Source organism: Heterocephalus glaber, unplaced genomic scaffold, assembly GCF_053883595.1.
Source record: "Heterocephalus glaber isolate CG9 unplaced genomic scaffold, H.glaber_assembly_v1.0 deba00000818, whole genome shotgun sequence".
In the NCBI taxonomy this organism is placed as follows: Eukaryota; Metazoa; Chordata; class Mammalia; order Rodentia; family Bathyergidae; genus Heterocephalus; species Heterocephalus glaber.
This window is the reverse complement of record NW_028258164.1, coordinates 14963055-14978543: the sequence shown is the minus strand read 5'-3', so window position 1 is coordinate 14978543 and position 15489 is coordinate 14963055. Positions and strand designations below refer to the sequence as shown.

The following is a 15489-nucleotide window of genomic DNA, read 5'->3' as shown; positions in this document are numbered from 1 at the left end:
TTTATCGAATGTACACTGTGTGCCAGATGTTGGAAGTCATTAACAGTGAGCAAAGGAAATAAAATCCTTTTCTCATGGAGTTTATATTTCAATGTTAAGTACAAGACTATAAAAAATAACCCCACAAAACATTAACTCAGGTCGAGATGGCTGCAAAGGGGGAGCCAGAGGTCCAGTTCGAGCTTGTGCTATTGGGCAATGGCAGCACCAGGAAGACCACGTTCTCAAAGGGCCATGTGATGGGCGAGTTCAGGAAGAAGTACATGGCCAAGCTGGGTGTGGAGTTGCACCTGCTTGTGCAACACACCAGCCAGGGTCCCATCAAGTTCAATGTGTGGGACACGGCCATCCAGGAGAAGTTCATTGGGCTGCTCAACAGCTCCTACATCCAGCCTTAATGTGACATTACCATGTTTGACATGACATCAACAGCTATCTTCAAGAACATGCCTAACTGGCATAGAGATCTAGTGTGAGTGTGTGAGAACATCCCAACTGTGTTGTGTGGCAACAAAGTGGACGTTAAGGACAGGCAAGTGAAGGCAAAATCTGTTGTCTTTCACCGAAAGAAGAATCTTCAGTACTATGATATTTCTGCCAAAAGTAACTGCAACTTTGAGAAGCCCCTCTTCTGGCTTGCCAGAAAGCTCATCAGAGACCAGAACTTGGATTTTGTTGCCATGCTCATTCTTGCCTTACCAGAGGTCGTCATGGATCCAGCCTTGGCAGTGCAGTCTGACCATGATTTAGAGGTTACTCAGACCACTGCTGTGCTGGATGAGGATGATGACCTTTGAGGAAGCCCAGCATCAGAAGTCTAGTTTTATAGGAACTGTCCTGAGTGAATGTGGCAGTTAAACCTTCATGTTTTGGGCCTGCATATTTAGCCGTTTGCAAAACAGTTGTTTCTTCTTAATTTTCAAATATGAGACTGCTACAGTCACATCACAAAAAAATGAAAAAACCATGAACTCAATTATGTGTTTAGCCAGTGCTAAGGAAAACATTAGAGACTACACAGAATTAACCATATAGACAGTGACATTGTGGGGTCAAATGAGTGGAAAGTGATATTTAAGCATAGACTTCAAGGAAGTAAGTGTGTGAGCCCCTTGATTACCTGACAGAGCAACCCAGATAATGAGGCCCTGGAGAGAGCATGCCCGGCACGTGTGAGGAGTGCTGTGAAGACGACTGTGTGGGGGAGAGTGACTTGGGGGCAGTAGGAGCCAGTGAGGTCACAGGTGTGAGGAGAGGATGGGGGCGAGGCGAAGGTTGCAGTGTTGGTGTCAGTGTCAGATCTGGCACTTTGGGGAGTTTTCACTTGCCAGAGTGGAATGAGGGTGAGGGTTATTGGGTGTTTGTGAAGAGAGAAGAGCATATTGTCATTTGTACTGTAAGAGGATTGTTCTGCTGTGACGTGTAGACTGTCAGATATGAGAGTTGTGTCGAGTAAATCAGGCAGCAGGCTAGGCCAGTAGTGCTCAGGTAAGAGATAACTGGCTTAGAGAAGTTGTATTTTGTAAGTTCCTGGTAATTTGTCATTTAATTTTCATGCTTTTCTTTTGTAATAATGTGTTTTGAGTTTGTGCTCTTGTGAGAAAAGCTTTGTGGTGATTATATATACCTGCTTTTTAAATGGAGCTGAAGAGTGAATTTGATTTTGAAGTTTAAAGTAGATTAGAAGTTGTGAAGAAATGGCCCATATGTTTAGGAGGAATTGATCCAGATCAGCATCAGCCAGAACACATGGAAGAAGTTTAGTTTCTGATGACATTAAAACTTGGGTGAAAAAGGATTTCATCCTAAATCACTTAAATTTGGACAATGCTAGATTTTTTTTAATGTGAAAAGCTCTTGATAGTACACATTATTTTCCACATTCTGAGATTATAGAACCTTTTAAAACAAAGACTTTGGAAGATTTCCATGCGACTACTGTTCTGTGGAACAGCACTATGAGAAATGGTGGTTTATTTCAATTTTATATTCTCTTACTCCTGTCAGGGTAACAGAATCAATTGAAAAATTACCCTTGCTTTTTTTGAAACTATGCAGTAAAATAAACCATCTTTAATTTGATTTACTGACTCTGTCTTTATTTTATTGAAAATGAAAGAAGATGAATGTTGTTTAGTGTATTAGATGTTGAAAATGTTAATGGACAATTTTAGGATTTTAGCAGTTGAGTATAGTATTTCCCTGACTATTCCCTCTTGCTCCTTTATATCTCAGGATCGCAGATTCTTTGTGAAGGAGAAATATTTTTTGTAGGGATGAGGTAAATGTGTGTTATTTGAAGAACATTTTTGTTTTTCCATGTTTGCTAAATAAAATCCTTTTTAAAATTGAATATTACTACAACTTGATATCAAGATAGAGATATATACTATAATAAAATTTAAAAACATTATTCATATATTTGGTCACCCACCATGTGTGGGTCACACATACATACATATACACTTCACACATATGTTGAAAAGTGAGTTTTAGGGTTTTATTATTCTTGTGGTACTGGAGATCGAACTCAGAACCTTGCACTTGCGAGGCAGGCATGGCGCCACTGAGCTAAATCCCCCTGGTTTTATTATTCTTAAGTAGGCCTGTGCTTGGAAAAAATAGAAAAAGAGACTAGTTAGCATTAATTCTTATTGTTATGTAATGCTAAGATTTCTAATAAAACTGCCCTTTTTTGCTACTTTGTATGAAACCAAGATTCTCTACATTTTAGATTCTGGCTATGTGTTGACTCAGCACTTTGAAAAAGAAGCATGATGGAACCATGGACAGTGTATTGGCAATTATGGATGTTTTTAGCCAAGTTGTTTGACTTCTCTGGTGCTTAGACTTCCCATTTGTAAAGTACTACATGTGCTAGGACCAACCCCACAGGGTAGTTGTGTTGACAAGGCTCAGGATGCATCCCAGGCCGTGTGCTTCCCAGATGCGGCTGTCTCAGAAACTGTCTGGTGTTAGTGTCCAAACAGTGCTTCCCAAGTAGCTGTTCTCTGTATCTGTCAGAGCTCAGCAGAGTCCTACACTGTTGTTTCTGTTGTGATGCAAATTCCACTCTGTCAATAAAAGGAATTGTCCCAGTGTTCATGTAAGTGAATGTTGAGGGTAAAGGATTGTCTACCAGAATCATTCTCTGAACTGAATGTTTTCAGAACTTTTACTTTATTTTGAAGGTATAGAAAAACTGTAATGAAAGAATGTGTAGACTTTTCCCTCTGTATTTGAATGAGCCTGGATGATTTCAAAATTAAATTTTGAAAAGTATTATTGACTAAAAGTGATCTTGGGCTGTACAGTTTTCAACTTTTGAAGCAGTTAGAATATAATACAGATCATATTGCACATGTCATTTTAGACATAACATTAGACTCCACTGGAGTCTGCAGAGTCCAAATTTAACTTTTGATGCCCTGCAATATTATAATAGTTGTGTTTTAAAATTTTCTTTTTGCTTCTGTTGATTTTTAACTTTTGTAAGTGCCTCTTAAGTCATAAATCATTAGCATAGATTATCAGAAACAAGTTTCATGTGCAGTAGAAGCAGACTTCTTTTTTATTCACCTGCTAGGATCCAGAAACCCTATTATGCAGGAAAAAAAGCTTATTTCTAAAGAAAACAAAAACACTGCATTGAGAAAGTGAGCTAGGAGGATATTATAGTAAAAATAAAAGTAGAGGGAAATAAATTGGTTTAGAAAGAGACTGAAGAGTCTTGACTGTAGGAGAAAAGAATTAGGGATTGTTATCCAAACTTTTCTCTTCAGGATGTGGTTTGGTTTGTTTTTAATTTTTAATTTTTTGTTTTTTGAGACAGGGTCTGACTGTGTAGCCCAAAATGGTTTTGAACTCACTGTGTAGTCCAAGCTAGCCTAAAGGCAATCCTCCTGTTTCACCCTCCTGATTGCTAGGATTACAGGCATGGGCCACCATGCCCAGCTTTCAGGGTGTGTTTTTAATGTCCCATGATCTGGGTAACATAGGACAGGGAGAAAGTTCATCTTTAGTATATAATTTTGGATAGTTTTTAGTAACTAGGTAATATTCAGTTACCACTGTGGTTGGAGCTCAGAAGAGTTCTAGGTTACAGAGACAGCTTGGAATCTGGGAATTGGAGACAATGAAAAGTAAGAGAATGATTTGTAAAATGCAACTTGATTGATCATTGTCTTTTTGAGTTCTTTCTCTCTGTATTCCCCTTACCTGCTTCTTGGTTTGTATCCCTGAGAACATGACATTAAGCAGTGTGGTTTCCACGATGATTTGGGACCTCTTTGATTTCTTCTCTGCTTTGCCTACCTGCTGAGATGCACAGTTATGGTAGTTTGATGGCCCCTTGGCTTTATATTTCCCTTTGCCCATGGAGCATGTATTTGGTAGACCGCTCCAATTTCATCTGTACATTTACTTTTTTCCAGAAGCAGAACTTATGGATTGTGATGGAAAATCAGAATCTAGTCCTGAGCGTGAACCTGTGGATGATGAAACTAAGGGAGTAGAGGGAACAGATGGTGTCAAAAAGAGAAAAAGGAAGCCATACAGACCAGGTAAAGTGCCTCAGCTAGAAAAACTTAGCTAATTTAAGAAAAATACAATATTGAGGACTGCAGCTAGGTGCGTTAGCACATTCCTATAATCCCAGCTCTCTGGAGGTTATAGCAGGCCGATTTGAGTTTAAGGACAGCCTGTTTTTCCTATATAGCCCTAGGCTATATAGTGAGACCCTGCTCAAAAACAAATCAAAAGGCCCAGGGATTTAGCTCAGTGGTTCCAACACCTGCCTTGCAAGTGCAAGGTCCGGAGTTCGATCCCCAGTACCCAAAAAAGGAAAACAAAAACAAAAACAAAACCCCAAGGCTTGGTGGTGCTCTCTGGTGGCTGAGGCAGGAGGAGCCCTGTGAGTTCAGGGCCAGCCTGGATTACATAGTGCAGGGCCTGCCTGAACTACATATGGGGACTTTGTCTCAAACAAAACAAAACAAAAAAACCAAAAAACTCAAAAATCGAAGACATCAGTTATGAAATAATCAGGACTAAGTTTAACATCCTAAAAACTGTCTGGAATGTTTATGTGTACACCAAATAACTAGACTATTTGGGTTTGCTTTTTAGCTGATGGATTTGTTCAGTTCAGTGTCTGAATACTTAACAGCAAATCATTATTTAAGGTCTTATCCCAAATGTTAATTTTATTAAATGCTTTACTAGTTGGTTTTTATTTATAATTGACTTTAAAGCCTTTCATGTATTTCCTACTGATACGTACTTTTGTAGTTCTCTTTTCACTATTGACCTTCCGATTTTTGTGTGTGTGTGGTGCCAGCAATTGAAACCAGGACCTTGTGCTTGTTAGGCAGGTGTGGCATGACTGAGCTACGTCCCTGGCCACCTTCTGATATTTTTATGTTTTAAAAACTTGTTACAGTGTTTATGTAGGAGTGTCAGAAAGGGTACAGTGTGAGGTAAACATGACCTGCCTCCTCGAATTTCTAGTCCAGTTAGTACCATAAAAGATTAAACACTTTCTTTCTATTTTCTGCAGGGGTAGATTGCTCTTGTCACATTTTATTTACCTTATTGGAAAAAGTTATTGAAGTATAGTACTGAAGTTGTAGGCTTTCTTTAGGCTGTTTATTAATGTCTATTAACAAGTAAATGAGGTAGTAAATTGGACTGGTATAATCTTTGTTCTCTTTAATTGCTCATATTTTATTAAGGATCATATAAATCCCTTTTGATATATCAGGAAGCATTTTCTTACTTTATTTGCATTCTGTAAGACCTTCATCTGTAATAAGGACTCATTAGTTTGATCCCAATCATTTTATGAAAATGGTTTCATTTCTTCCTAATTATGAGGTTTACAAGTGCATTTACTTTTTTAAAGGATATTGCAGATTCTAGAAACTTTCTTTTGTTGAGGTTTTTTCCTCTTTCTCTTCCTTACATGGAAGTCATCCCTTTAATTGGAGCACTTATTAGGTCTCAAAGTATATTATTAGACAGCTGTATCATTTGGCAAAAATTTAGTGTTGACCGTGTGCTAGGCACTATATTAACTAAGCACTTTATGTATATTAATTTATACTTCTGGCATGTATACACTCACCCCATTTTATCAGTCAGAAAACTGGCTTTGAAAAATTAAATTATTTGCCCAAATTTAGTTAGTAAACAGAATTACAGTTTTGTGTGTCTAGATTTTGTGCTCTCAGCTTGGGAGCTCTGTGTCTTATGTCTAAAGGCACTCATAATGTATAAAAACTAGGCACAGCCTCCAAAGTCAGATTAATCCAGGGGTTCTTAACACCTGGGCCACAGACTGGTACAGGTCTGTGGTCTCTTAGGAACCAGGCCACACAGTGTCTGGTGAGGGAGGCTTCATCTGTGTTTACAGCTACCCCAATCGCTTACCTCACTGCCTGAGCTCCACCTCCTTTCAGAGCAGCAGCTGTCTTAGATTCTCATAGGAGAAGGGACACTACAGTGAACTGCATTTGTGAGAGATCTAGGTTACACTGTTCCTTGAATCCCCTCCCCCCAAATCTGTGGAAAAATTGTTTTCAAAAAAGATTGGGGATGGCTGTATTAATCAGTATATGCTTGTGTTGTACAGATTATTACAGTATACTGTTAATATACAAATAATTTGATATTCATAGACAAAAAAATCTACTTTTAACTGTTTATTCTGACTTAGTCTAGAAGGGGAAATGCATGGAATTCTTTCTGTACTCTAGAAAATTTTAATTCCTGCTTAGTGATAACAGTAGCTTTACCATTTATTTTTTTATTCCAAACCTGTTCTATTTCACAGAAAAATGAGATTATTGATTTAGATTACGTCAGACTCAATTTTGGAAAATGCTTCACTATTGAAGCAGTAGGGACAAATTATAATTATCAGTTTATCTAATTTCTTGTTTTGGATAGGTATTGGTGGATTTATGGTACGGCAAAGAAGTCGAACGGGGCAAGGAAAAACCAAAAGATCTGTGATCAGAAAAGATTCCTCAGGCTCTATTTCTGAGCAGTTACCTAGCAGAGATGATGGTAGAGTACTGAATTTCTTTGATTTAACCCCTTGATCTTGACATCTTGATTGGAAAGAACTATCATAAATATTGCCACTGTCACACTGTATTGCTCTTATTGATCACAGGATTTAGATGTGCATAGAGTTCATACTTTGTATAGCAGTCAGATTTGATAAGGAATTGATTTAAATCCAATGAACTCTATTCCTTTTTAAATTTATTTTCTTTTCTTTCTTTTGGTTCTGAGGATTGAACCCAAGGGCCTTACATATGCTAAGAACATGCTCTGCTGCACTGAGCTACCACTCCCAACCCTCCTTGAGACTAAGTCATCTTTATTAAACATATTTCCTATATTAAGTATAGGCAATGTAAGGACTGAATTGTTTAGTTACCTAAGATACCCAACACATCTATCAGTGAACACACTCATTCTTAGTGCTTCAGAGAATGATCTCATTATAATACATTTCTGAACTTAGAATTGCTAGACCGAAGGAAACACACAGAAATAAATTAAAGGATTTTTCTTGTGTGTTTCTAATATACTCTATTCACCAAATTTTCTGTGGGAGTATGAGTAGCCAGACTCATGAGCATTCAATATTTTCATTTTTTATAGTCTGTAACTACATGTTGTGTTTTATAAAACAAGTTTCTATTTTGCAAGAAAATGCTAGTTGTTAAGAGAACAAGAAACATGCTAATATTAAATAGACGTGAAATTAAATTTTTATGATGCTTTAAACTTACCAATACACTTGCTTTGAAATCTTTTCATGACACAGAAGATTATTTGTTTAAATGGAACTGTATATATTGGTAAGCTATAAAATTACCTTGGGTGGATTTGTTTGAAATTTAAATGCCACATATATATATAAATGTGACTCTTATTTCAGGCTGGAGTGAGCAGTTACCAGATACTCTGGTTGATGAATCTGTTTCTGTTGCTGAGAGCACTGAAAAAATAAAGAAAAGATACCGAAAAAGGAAAAATAAGCTTGAAGAAACATTCCCTGCTTATTTACAAGTAATATTGTGCCTTACGTTATGTTATATTGTTTGTTAGTTGAGGGAATGAAATGTGTTAAGTTTTTAAAAGATTTATTGTTGTTGTTTTCATTTAGTCATAAATGTCATTTTACCTTCCAGAATCCCATAAAAATTAACATTTACCCTTTTTTGACTTTGATATCCTAACCCTAAAAAGCTTATCTCACTTGTTCACTTCTAAATATTCTATAAGCTATAATAAAGACATATTGAAGTGTGAAAAGCTGTCTTCTATACCACTGATATCTGTGAGCAACCAAACCTAGATCCTATTGAAACTTCCCTTGGCCAGTACAGGTTATACGAATTATTGAATTGAAGATAAGTTTAAGCAGCCAGAGTGACAGCTCTAATAATTGTCTGCTGCTTTTAGAAGCCTAGTAAGCCAAAGACTAAGCCAAAGAATTCTTTTGTTTTCCAAAATACACATTAGAAAGATGTCTCAATATGAAGAAATTATATTTTACAGGTATAGACTACAAAGAAGAAAATTTCTTTTTTTTTTTTTTTGAGAAAAAACAAACCATATATTTCAATTATATTACATGACTGTATTCAACATTAGTGAAAATAAGTCCAGCTCAAAAATCATAGTTTCATCATCATCATAATCAACAGCGTTTTCTGAATATTAACTACATACAGACTTTATGCTTGAACTTTCCATGCCCAGATGGCATCAGTATGTCCTTAGGATATACAAACTAATGTTTTAATACCAGCCTAAACACAGCACGGTCCACCAGATAAATCTTAAAGCACAAATATTTCTAGCTTTGCTTAATTATAGAAGAAATCTCATTTATTTATAAAAAGAAATCTATATCCCATGCCACTGGGAGGTTCACTTTTGAAACTCTGTTTAACTGGTGTTTTCAGTTCAATCTTGTGCCTAGATAACCAAATGCCACCCTTCCAGGAAAAGGAAGAAGAGGAAGAGGAGAATGAACATACAGGCATCAAGTTGCCACCTATCTAGCCTGGCATCAGTAAAAATTTCTTAATCTTGTAAACATTAAGTTATAGAATTCAAAGCCATGTAATATGTTAAAAGAACTCTATATTAGAAATAGGACTGAAAAAACAATTTAATATTGACCTTAGATAATTCTAGACTCTGAGCTTGGTATTCATCCTTTTTGGGCCAGTTTCTTCCATTGAATTGGGACAGACCATCACTGAGTGTCCATCTCAGTTTGAATGTATAGAACTGTTCATCTGATCTGTCTTCTTATGAAACTACGAACTGTGTAACATATCCTGCTTGAGCTGTACATAGTTTTTAATTTTCCATTTAGCTATTATTAATTTGTTTTAAAACACATTTTCTTTCACTTCTCATAAAACTTTCTCTTTTAGTAATTAGACTAACATTTTAATGGCCATGTTCATGTTAAAGAATTCAGCCTTTAGAATCAGAGTTCTGCATTTGCACGCTACTCTCCAGTTGTGTGACCTTGCTTTGTTCACCATCTCTTTGCCCCGGGTTTGATCCCCAGCACTGCAGGGGAAAAAAGAATAGTTACATAGAATATCTATTCTGTGCCTTACATTCATATAGTCTTTAAGACATGTTTTATTTTCTCCTTATTTCCTTCAAATATTCTTTCATCCTAGCTGTGCACTTATTTTTAAACAGTAATTTTATTGGTCAGGAAATAAATCCGTTTCTTGTTTGCATCTTTGATCTTGTTGCCTCCTGTTTCCCTCATTTCCTTTTTTAGCAGACCTTTCTGGGAGTATTGAGCAGATGACCTGCTCCCTGTCTGTAAACTGTAATACGCGTTTCTTAGCTGTTTATAAAAGCGTGAAGATTGACTTTTTAATATAATGGCAAGAGGGCCGGGGTTTTAGCTCAAGTGGTTCTGCCGCCTGCCTTGTAACCCCAAGGTCCTGAGTTTGATTCCTGGTACCCCCAAAAAATACAATGGCAAGAGTCATTAAAAGTATTGGACCTAATTTACCAATTACTCTTGAGACCTTTATTGGGCTGTATTTTTTCCTCTCATATCAAAAAGTAAGATTGAACTCTTTTTTTTTTTTTTTTCCCCAGCTAATATGAAGGAAGCCTTTGTAATGATACTATTTCTTAGGTGTCTTGTGTTAGTTGTATTTTCCCCCTTTGATTAGGGGAACACATACTGACAAAAATGTACCAAAGATTCTATAGCATTCTTTCTATATATTTTTTTTTAAGAGTAGGATCTATTGAGAGAAAGATAGCTTCTAAAAGAGACAGAAGGGCGACCGAAAGTGGGTTGCCCCCTTTCTATATTTTCTTTACGAATCACAAAAATGTCTAGATAAACTAAATTATATAATCTCTGGACTAGAAATATTTATGAGATCTGATAGCTTAGTGATGCCATGTGATTTTAGGCACCCTTGTAGTATATCCATAGTTTCTTGTTGGTTTGAGTCACTGACAATATCAGGTTAGGAATTCTGTGGAAATACTTTTCTGTGTTAACTACAGGAACTGAAGCCTTGCCAAATTAACGAATGCTGCTGCTCCCCCTCCTCTTTTTACTCTTTCTCCTTCTACCCCCACCCCTTTCCCCCTGTACTGGGGATTGAACTCCAGACCTTGCGCTTTCGAGGCAGGCACAGCGCCACTGAGCTAAATCCCTGGCACTCCATTTCTTCATAATCATTAGTAGAGTCACCATGAATTACTAAAAATATTGCTAATTGTGGCCTCAGATTTCTCAAATTTATAAAGGATTAAATACCTCATCTCTAACTTTCTAGGGTGCTTTGTGCTTGTCAGCACTTTACCTGATGATCAGAGCATTGCTGGAAAAGAAGTGAACTATCTTCCATTCAGTGTTCTAGCTTTGTGGGTTTTTAAATTTTCCATGGTGAACAACTTGTTTGTTTAAAAAGTATGAAAATTTAAAATCTGATAAATTGTTGTCTAGGCCGTCTTTACCCCTTAATCCCTTCAAAAGTGGGAACTTTCTATGTTTTATTTGTACATGGTTACAGTAGCCTTGATTTGTATATTTTGCTGAGTGATTTGTTATACCATTCAGCTTACTTTCTTTTTATTTTTTTGGAGCTAAGTGTGCCTTGAATATGGTAGGCAAACACTCAACTGTTGAGCCACATCCCCAGCCCTCAACTTGCTTTTTCTTTAATAACAGATTTTAGGGGTTTTCTTAGATAGCATGGCTCACATAGTTTTTAAAATTGTATTTTGTAGTACAAGTATATGTAGTTGATTTAGCCATGTGCCTACTTGGGAACATTGTCTGTTTTCACCTTTTGTATTGTAAAAAATGTTACAGTGAACCTTTTTTATATCTATTTGGCTAGAATATGTTAAATGGTGATGTCTACTACAAAATTGTCTTTCAAAGAATCCTTGTTCCAGACAAGCCATGTAGTAGAAAATAGACTAGAACAAGGTTGCTAGGTTGAAACAAGAGAAAATGGGTCCTGCATGCTTCCTTTTTTGTCTTCTGTATTGATCATTGAAAAGTGTGGAGGATTTCTGGAGCTGCCAGGACCCTAGCTGAATGAACTAGCCAGAAGGTGGAGGTGATATGTTGAGGTGGAGGAAAGTTCACCTAAGTAGAAGGTTAGTAAGCCAGAAGCCTTTAGCAGCTGCAAATGCTGCACAAATGGTGTGGTTAAAATGACTGTAAAAACCCTCTTTCAGATTTATAGTGGAAGTCCTCTAATTACTGTGTATGAATCAATATGAGATTACTAAATCTACCTGAAATTTATAAATATTAAAGCTATAGACCAGAGTCTTGTGCTAGCCTCTGCAAGTAATCTATAAATATTATAATATTCATGAAGCTTTAGTTTTGCTTATAATATGAATTAAGGTGCCAATGGTATTATAAATGTATCAATTTTTAAATTTAATTGTAACCTAATCTCCTGGAATTGAATTGCTATCCTGCAGTGGCTAGGAACACATTTGACATAATTGTGTTTATATTTCTATAATTTTATTTGTCTCTTGTACTAAAGCTACAAAAGTCTTACTTTTAAAATAATAGAAATCTAAGAGAATTGACAGAATCCTTTTGTATTTTTATATTCAATTTCTATATTATTAAATAGAAAGGTTTTCTATTTTCTTGTCAAAAATGATGACAGGTTAGTATCTGTCTAGAATTTTATAACTAATCATTTTCTTATGTGCTTATCTTTGTCTAGGAAGCTTTCTTTGGAAAAGATCTTCTAGATACAAGTAGACAAAACAAGCTGAATTTAGATAATCTATCAGAGGATGCAGCTCAGCTTTCATATAAAACAAACATGAACACAGGTTTCTTGGATCCTTCCTTAGATCCACTACTTAGTTCTTCAACTCCAGCAAAACCTGGAACTCAGGGTATGTAGAATAACTCACAGGTTTTTTTCTTTATATCAGATGGCATTTTACCTTCCTTTTAATTCAACCTTAGAAATGCTTTTGTTTGGACTCACATACATTTTAAAAAGCAACTTTACTGAAGTATAATTTATATTTAATAAATCCAACTATTTTAAGTGGTCAGGTCTATCAGATTTGGCAGATTGACTTACCTGTACACCTATCACCAAAATCAGTTGTAAACAAAAACATTCAGTTTACACTTTACTGAAGACAATGCAAGGGTATATAATTTGGCCATAGTTGGTTGAGTTGTTCTCTTAAACTTAGATAAAATATATTTTTGTTAATTACATAGTTCAAAGAAATTCATAACAGAAACCAAAAAGAATACCATAAGAAAGAATTTGCTGGTAGACTCTTAATATAGTGAAATATGTTACCCTACATCCTGGTTTCTTACCGCTTCCTTTGTTGTGTGGGAAGTAGGGTGTTCTCAGCCACAGAGTGATAAACAACATTTCTGGCTGTCTGAGGTCTCATGACAGTCAAAAGTGTTGTCAGATATTGCTAAATGGTCCTTGGTGGGCACAGTTATCCATTTGAGAACCATGTCTTAGATGGGGGGAATATGGGAACTCTTTAAGATCAGGGAAGAGAGCCAGGGATGTAGCTCAGTGGCACTGTACCTGCCTGCCAAGCACAAGGTCCTGAGTTTTATCCCCAGTACCTCCAAAAAAAAAAAAAAGAATCAGAAGAATGACAGAACTTAGTATGCTTTTTGGGGGAGTGGGTACTGGGGATCGAACTCAGGACCTTGCGCATGCAAGGCAGTCACAGCGCCACTGAGCTAAATCCCTGGCCCCAGAACTTAGTATGTTTATAAAGTAATGTTAATGTCAACAAGGCTCTAGAGGTTTAGTTGAATTGTTCTCTCATTGTTTTTTTTCCCCACTTCTATATTTTTTTTAGTACTGTCAATTATAAATTAATGTTTTTCTGACAAGTTTTCTTTTTGCTGTAGAGTACATTTGTTATTCAATTCATTTGATAAACTCATTTTAGAAAACAATTTTAAGGCAGCCCTCCACTAAAAAAAAAAAAAAGACTTTTTTTTTTAAAGATAAGGTTCTTGCTATGTAGTTCAGGTTGGCCTTGAACTCTCTATGATCCTCCTGCCTCTGCTTCCCCAGTGCTGGGATTCAGGCATGCACCTGAAAAAGTGACTTTTGATATTAAGTAGTTATGTTTTTTTGACTTACTATTGTTGACTTACTATTTTTGTTGACTCACTATTGTCCTAGATTAAAATACAGTTTACTCACTTTTATCTGCAAGTTTTATGTCTGCAAATAGGAAGGGCCACCTTCAGGGACTTGAGCATCTGCAAGTTTTAGTATTTGCAAGGGGCCCAGGAACCAGTCCCTGGTAGATGCTGAAGGATTCCTAAACAGACTTTTTTTTTTCCTTTTTTTGTTATCGATTGGACTCAGGACCTTGGGCTTGCCAGGCAAGTGTGGCACCACTAAGCTAAATCCAGGTATCAGACTCTTATGTTTTAATTGACTTATTGAAATAATTAGAAGCTATCTTTCCTCCTTATGTACACATAGCACATCCAGTCTACCTCACTTTTGATAGGCATGAAAACACTGGACTAAATACCCTTTGTTTAGTCTTAACAAATTTTTTGAAAAGTTTACATTCTGTTGTTTTAAGTACTTACTAGTTTTTAGCCATATCAATGTGTTGTTAAATTAATGTATAATGGAAGACTTGTGGGTTCTTGAATGGTTATTTTATATATCCTGACAGGCCATTTAAAAGACTTTAATTGGAGTTATTTGCGCTAGAGTTTTATGAGGAAAGGGATTAGCTGCTGGTGGTGATCCACACTTGTAATCCCAGTGGTCTGGGAGACTGAGGCAGGATGAGTGAAAGTTTGAGCTCAGTTTGGGCAATCAAGCAGGACCCTGTATCAAAATTTTATAAAACAGGCTGGGGATTTAGCTCAGTGGTCCCACTGCCTGTCTCAAAAGCACAAGGCCCGGAGTTCCGATCCCCAGAACAAAACAAAACAAAAAAATTTATAAAACAGCTGGAGGCCAGGCGTGGTGGCACACACCTGTAATCCCAGTACTTGGGAGGCTAAGGCAGGAGAATCACTGCAAGGTCCAGACCACCCTGGACTACAAAGCAAGACTGTGTCTCAGAAAAGCAAGAAAAGGTGTGGGGGCAGGGGGTTGGGTGCTGTAATCTGGGGCTCAGTGAGAAAGCCCTGGGTTTAATCTTCAGGATTACCAAAATAATAAAATAAAACGATTGCAGTTGAATGAGAACAGACTGTGATAGGAAAAACATAGATTATTTTTGTTCCTTTTTCCTTTACTTGATTGTTTATTCCACAAAACTGCTGAAGAGATGGTGATTTTATAGTAAGACCAAAACTGGGAGGGCTAGAGAAGCACGCATGTAAAAACCTAACCTTGGGCCAGGGATTTAGCTCAGTGGTTCTGGTGCCTGCCGCACAAGCACAAGGTCCCAAGTTCGATCCCCGGTACCAATAAAAAAAGTAACCTAAATTAAATGTAATTAGTTGACCTACTGTTTGCCATTATAATGGAAGATGAATGCATGTAAGGTTTTTTTTGTTTTTTTTGTTTTTTACTATTTCAGTATAACCCATTAGATAGATTTTAGTGATTTGTTGGTAAAATATAGAATATATTACTTTAGGTAGGGACATACTTTTTAAACAGAATTTTTCTAAAAATGTTATAATTTATGTAGTACTTACTTAAAAACAAAAACACTGACACCCTTAAAGAATTGTCCATAATTTCTTTCACATATGCTGTTGTCCAGATAATACATCATTTAAGTAATTTTATCTCTCTAAAGAATTTTCTGAATATTTGGGCATACCAAACTTATATTAACTTTCAGTTTGAAAAATTACCATGTTCTGTGTGATTTTTTTCTCTTTGATTTTTTTTGAGATGGGTCTCACTTTGTAGCACGGGCTGGCCTTGAACTCACTTTGTA

General features: G+C 36.5%; 1 protein-coding gene and 1 pseudogene across 34 annotated transcripts in view; both read left to right on the top strand.

The window, feature by feature from the left end:
- The window catches only part of Kmt2c (lysine methyltransferase 2C), a 268017-nt gene that overhangs the window by 195846 nt on the left and 56682 nt on the right, over positions 1 to 15489 (top strand). For all 33 annotated transcript variants that reach the window (XM_087207697.1, XM_087207695.1, XM_087207696.1 and 30 more), the window contains 4 exons: positions 4434 to 4562; positions 6949 to 7068; positions 7955 to 8085; positions 12285 to 12462. In XM_087207697.1, coding sequence (XP_087063823.1) covers positions 4434 to 4562; positions 6949 to 7068; positions 7955 to 8085; positions 12285 to 12462 — 558 coding nt within the window. The remainder of the gene's footprint in view (positions 1 to 4433; positions 4563 to 6948; positions 7069 to 7954; positions 8086 to 12284; positions 12463 to 15489) is intronic.
- LOC147828979 (GTP-binding nuclear protein Ran-like) lies at positions 147 to 2082 on the top strand (annotated as a pseudogene). The gene has a single exon (XR_015449917.1). The product of XR_015449917.1 is annotated as a GTP-binding nuclear protein Ran-like (transcript).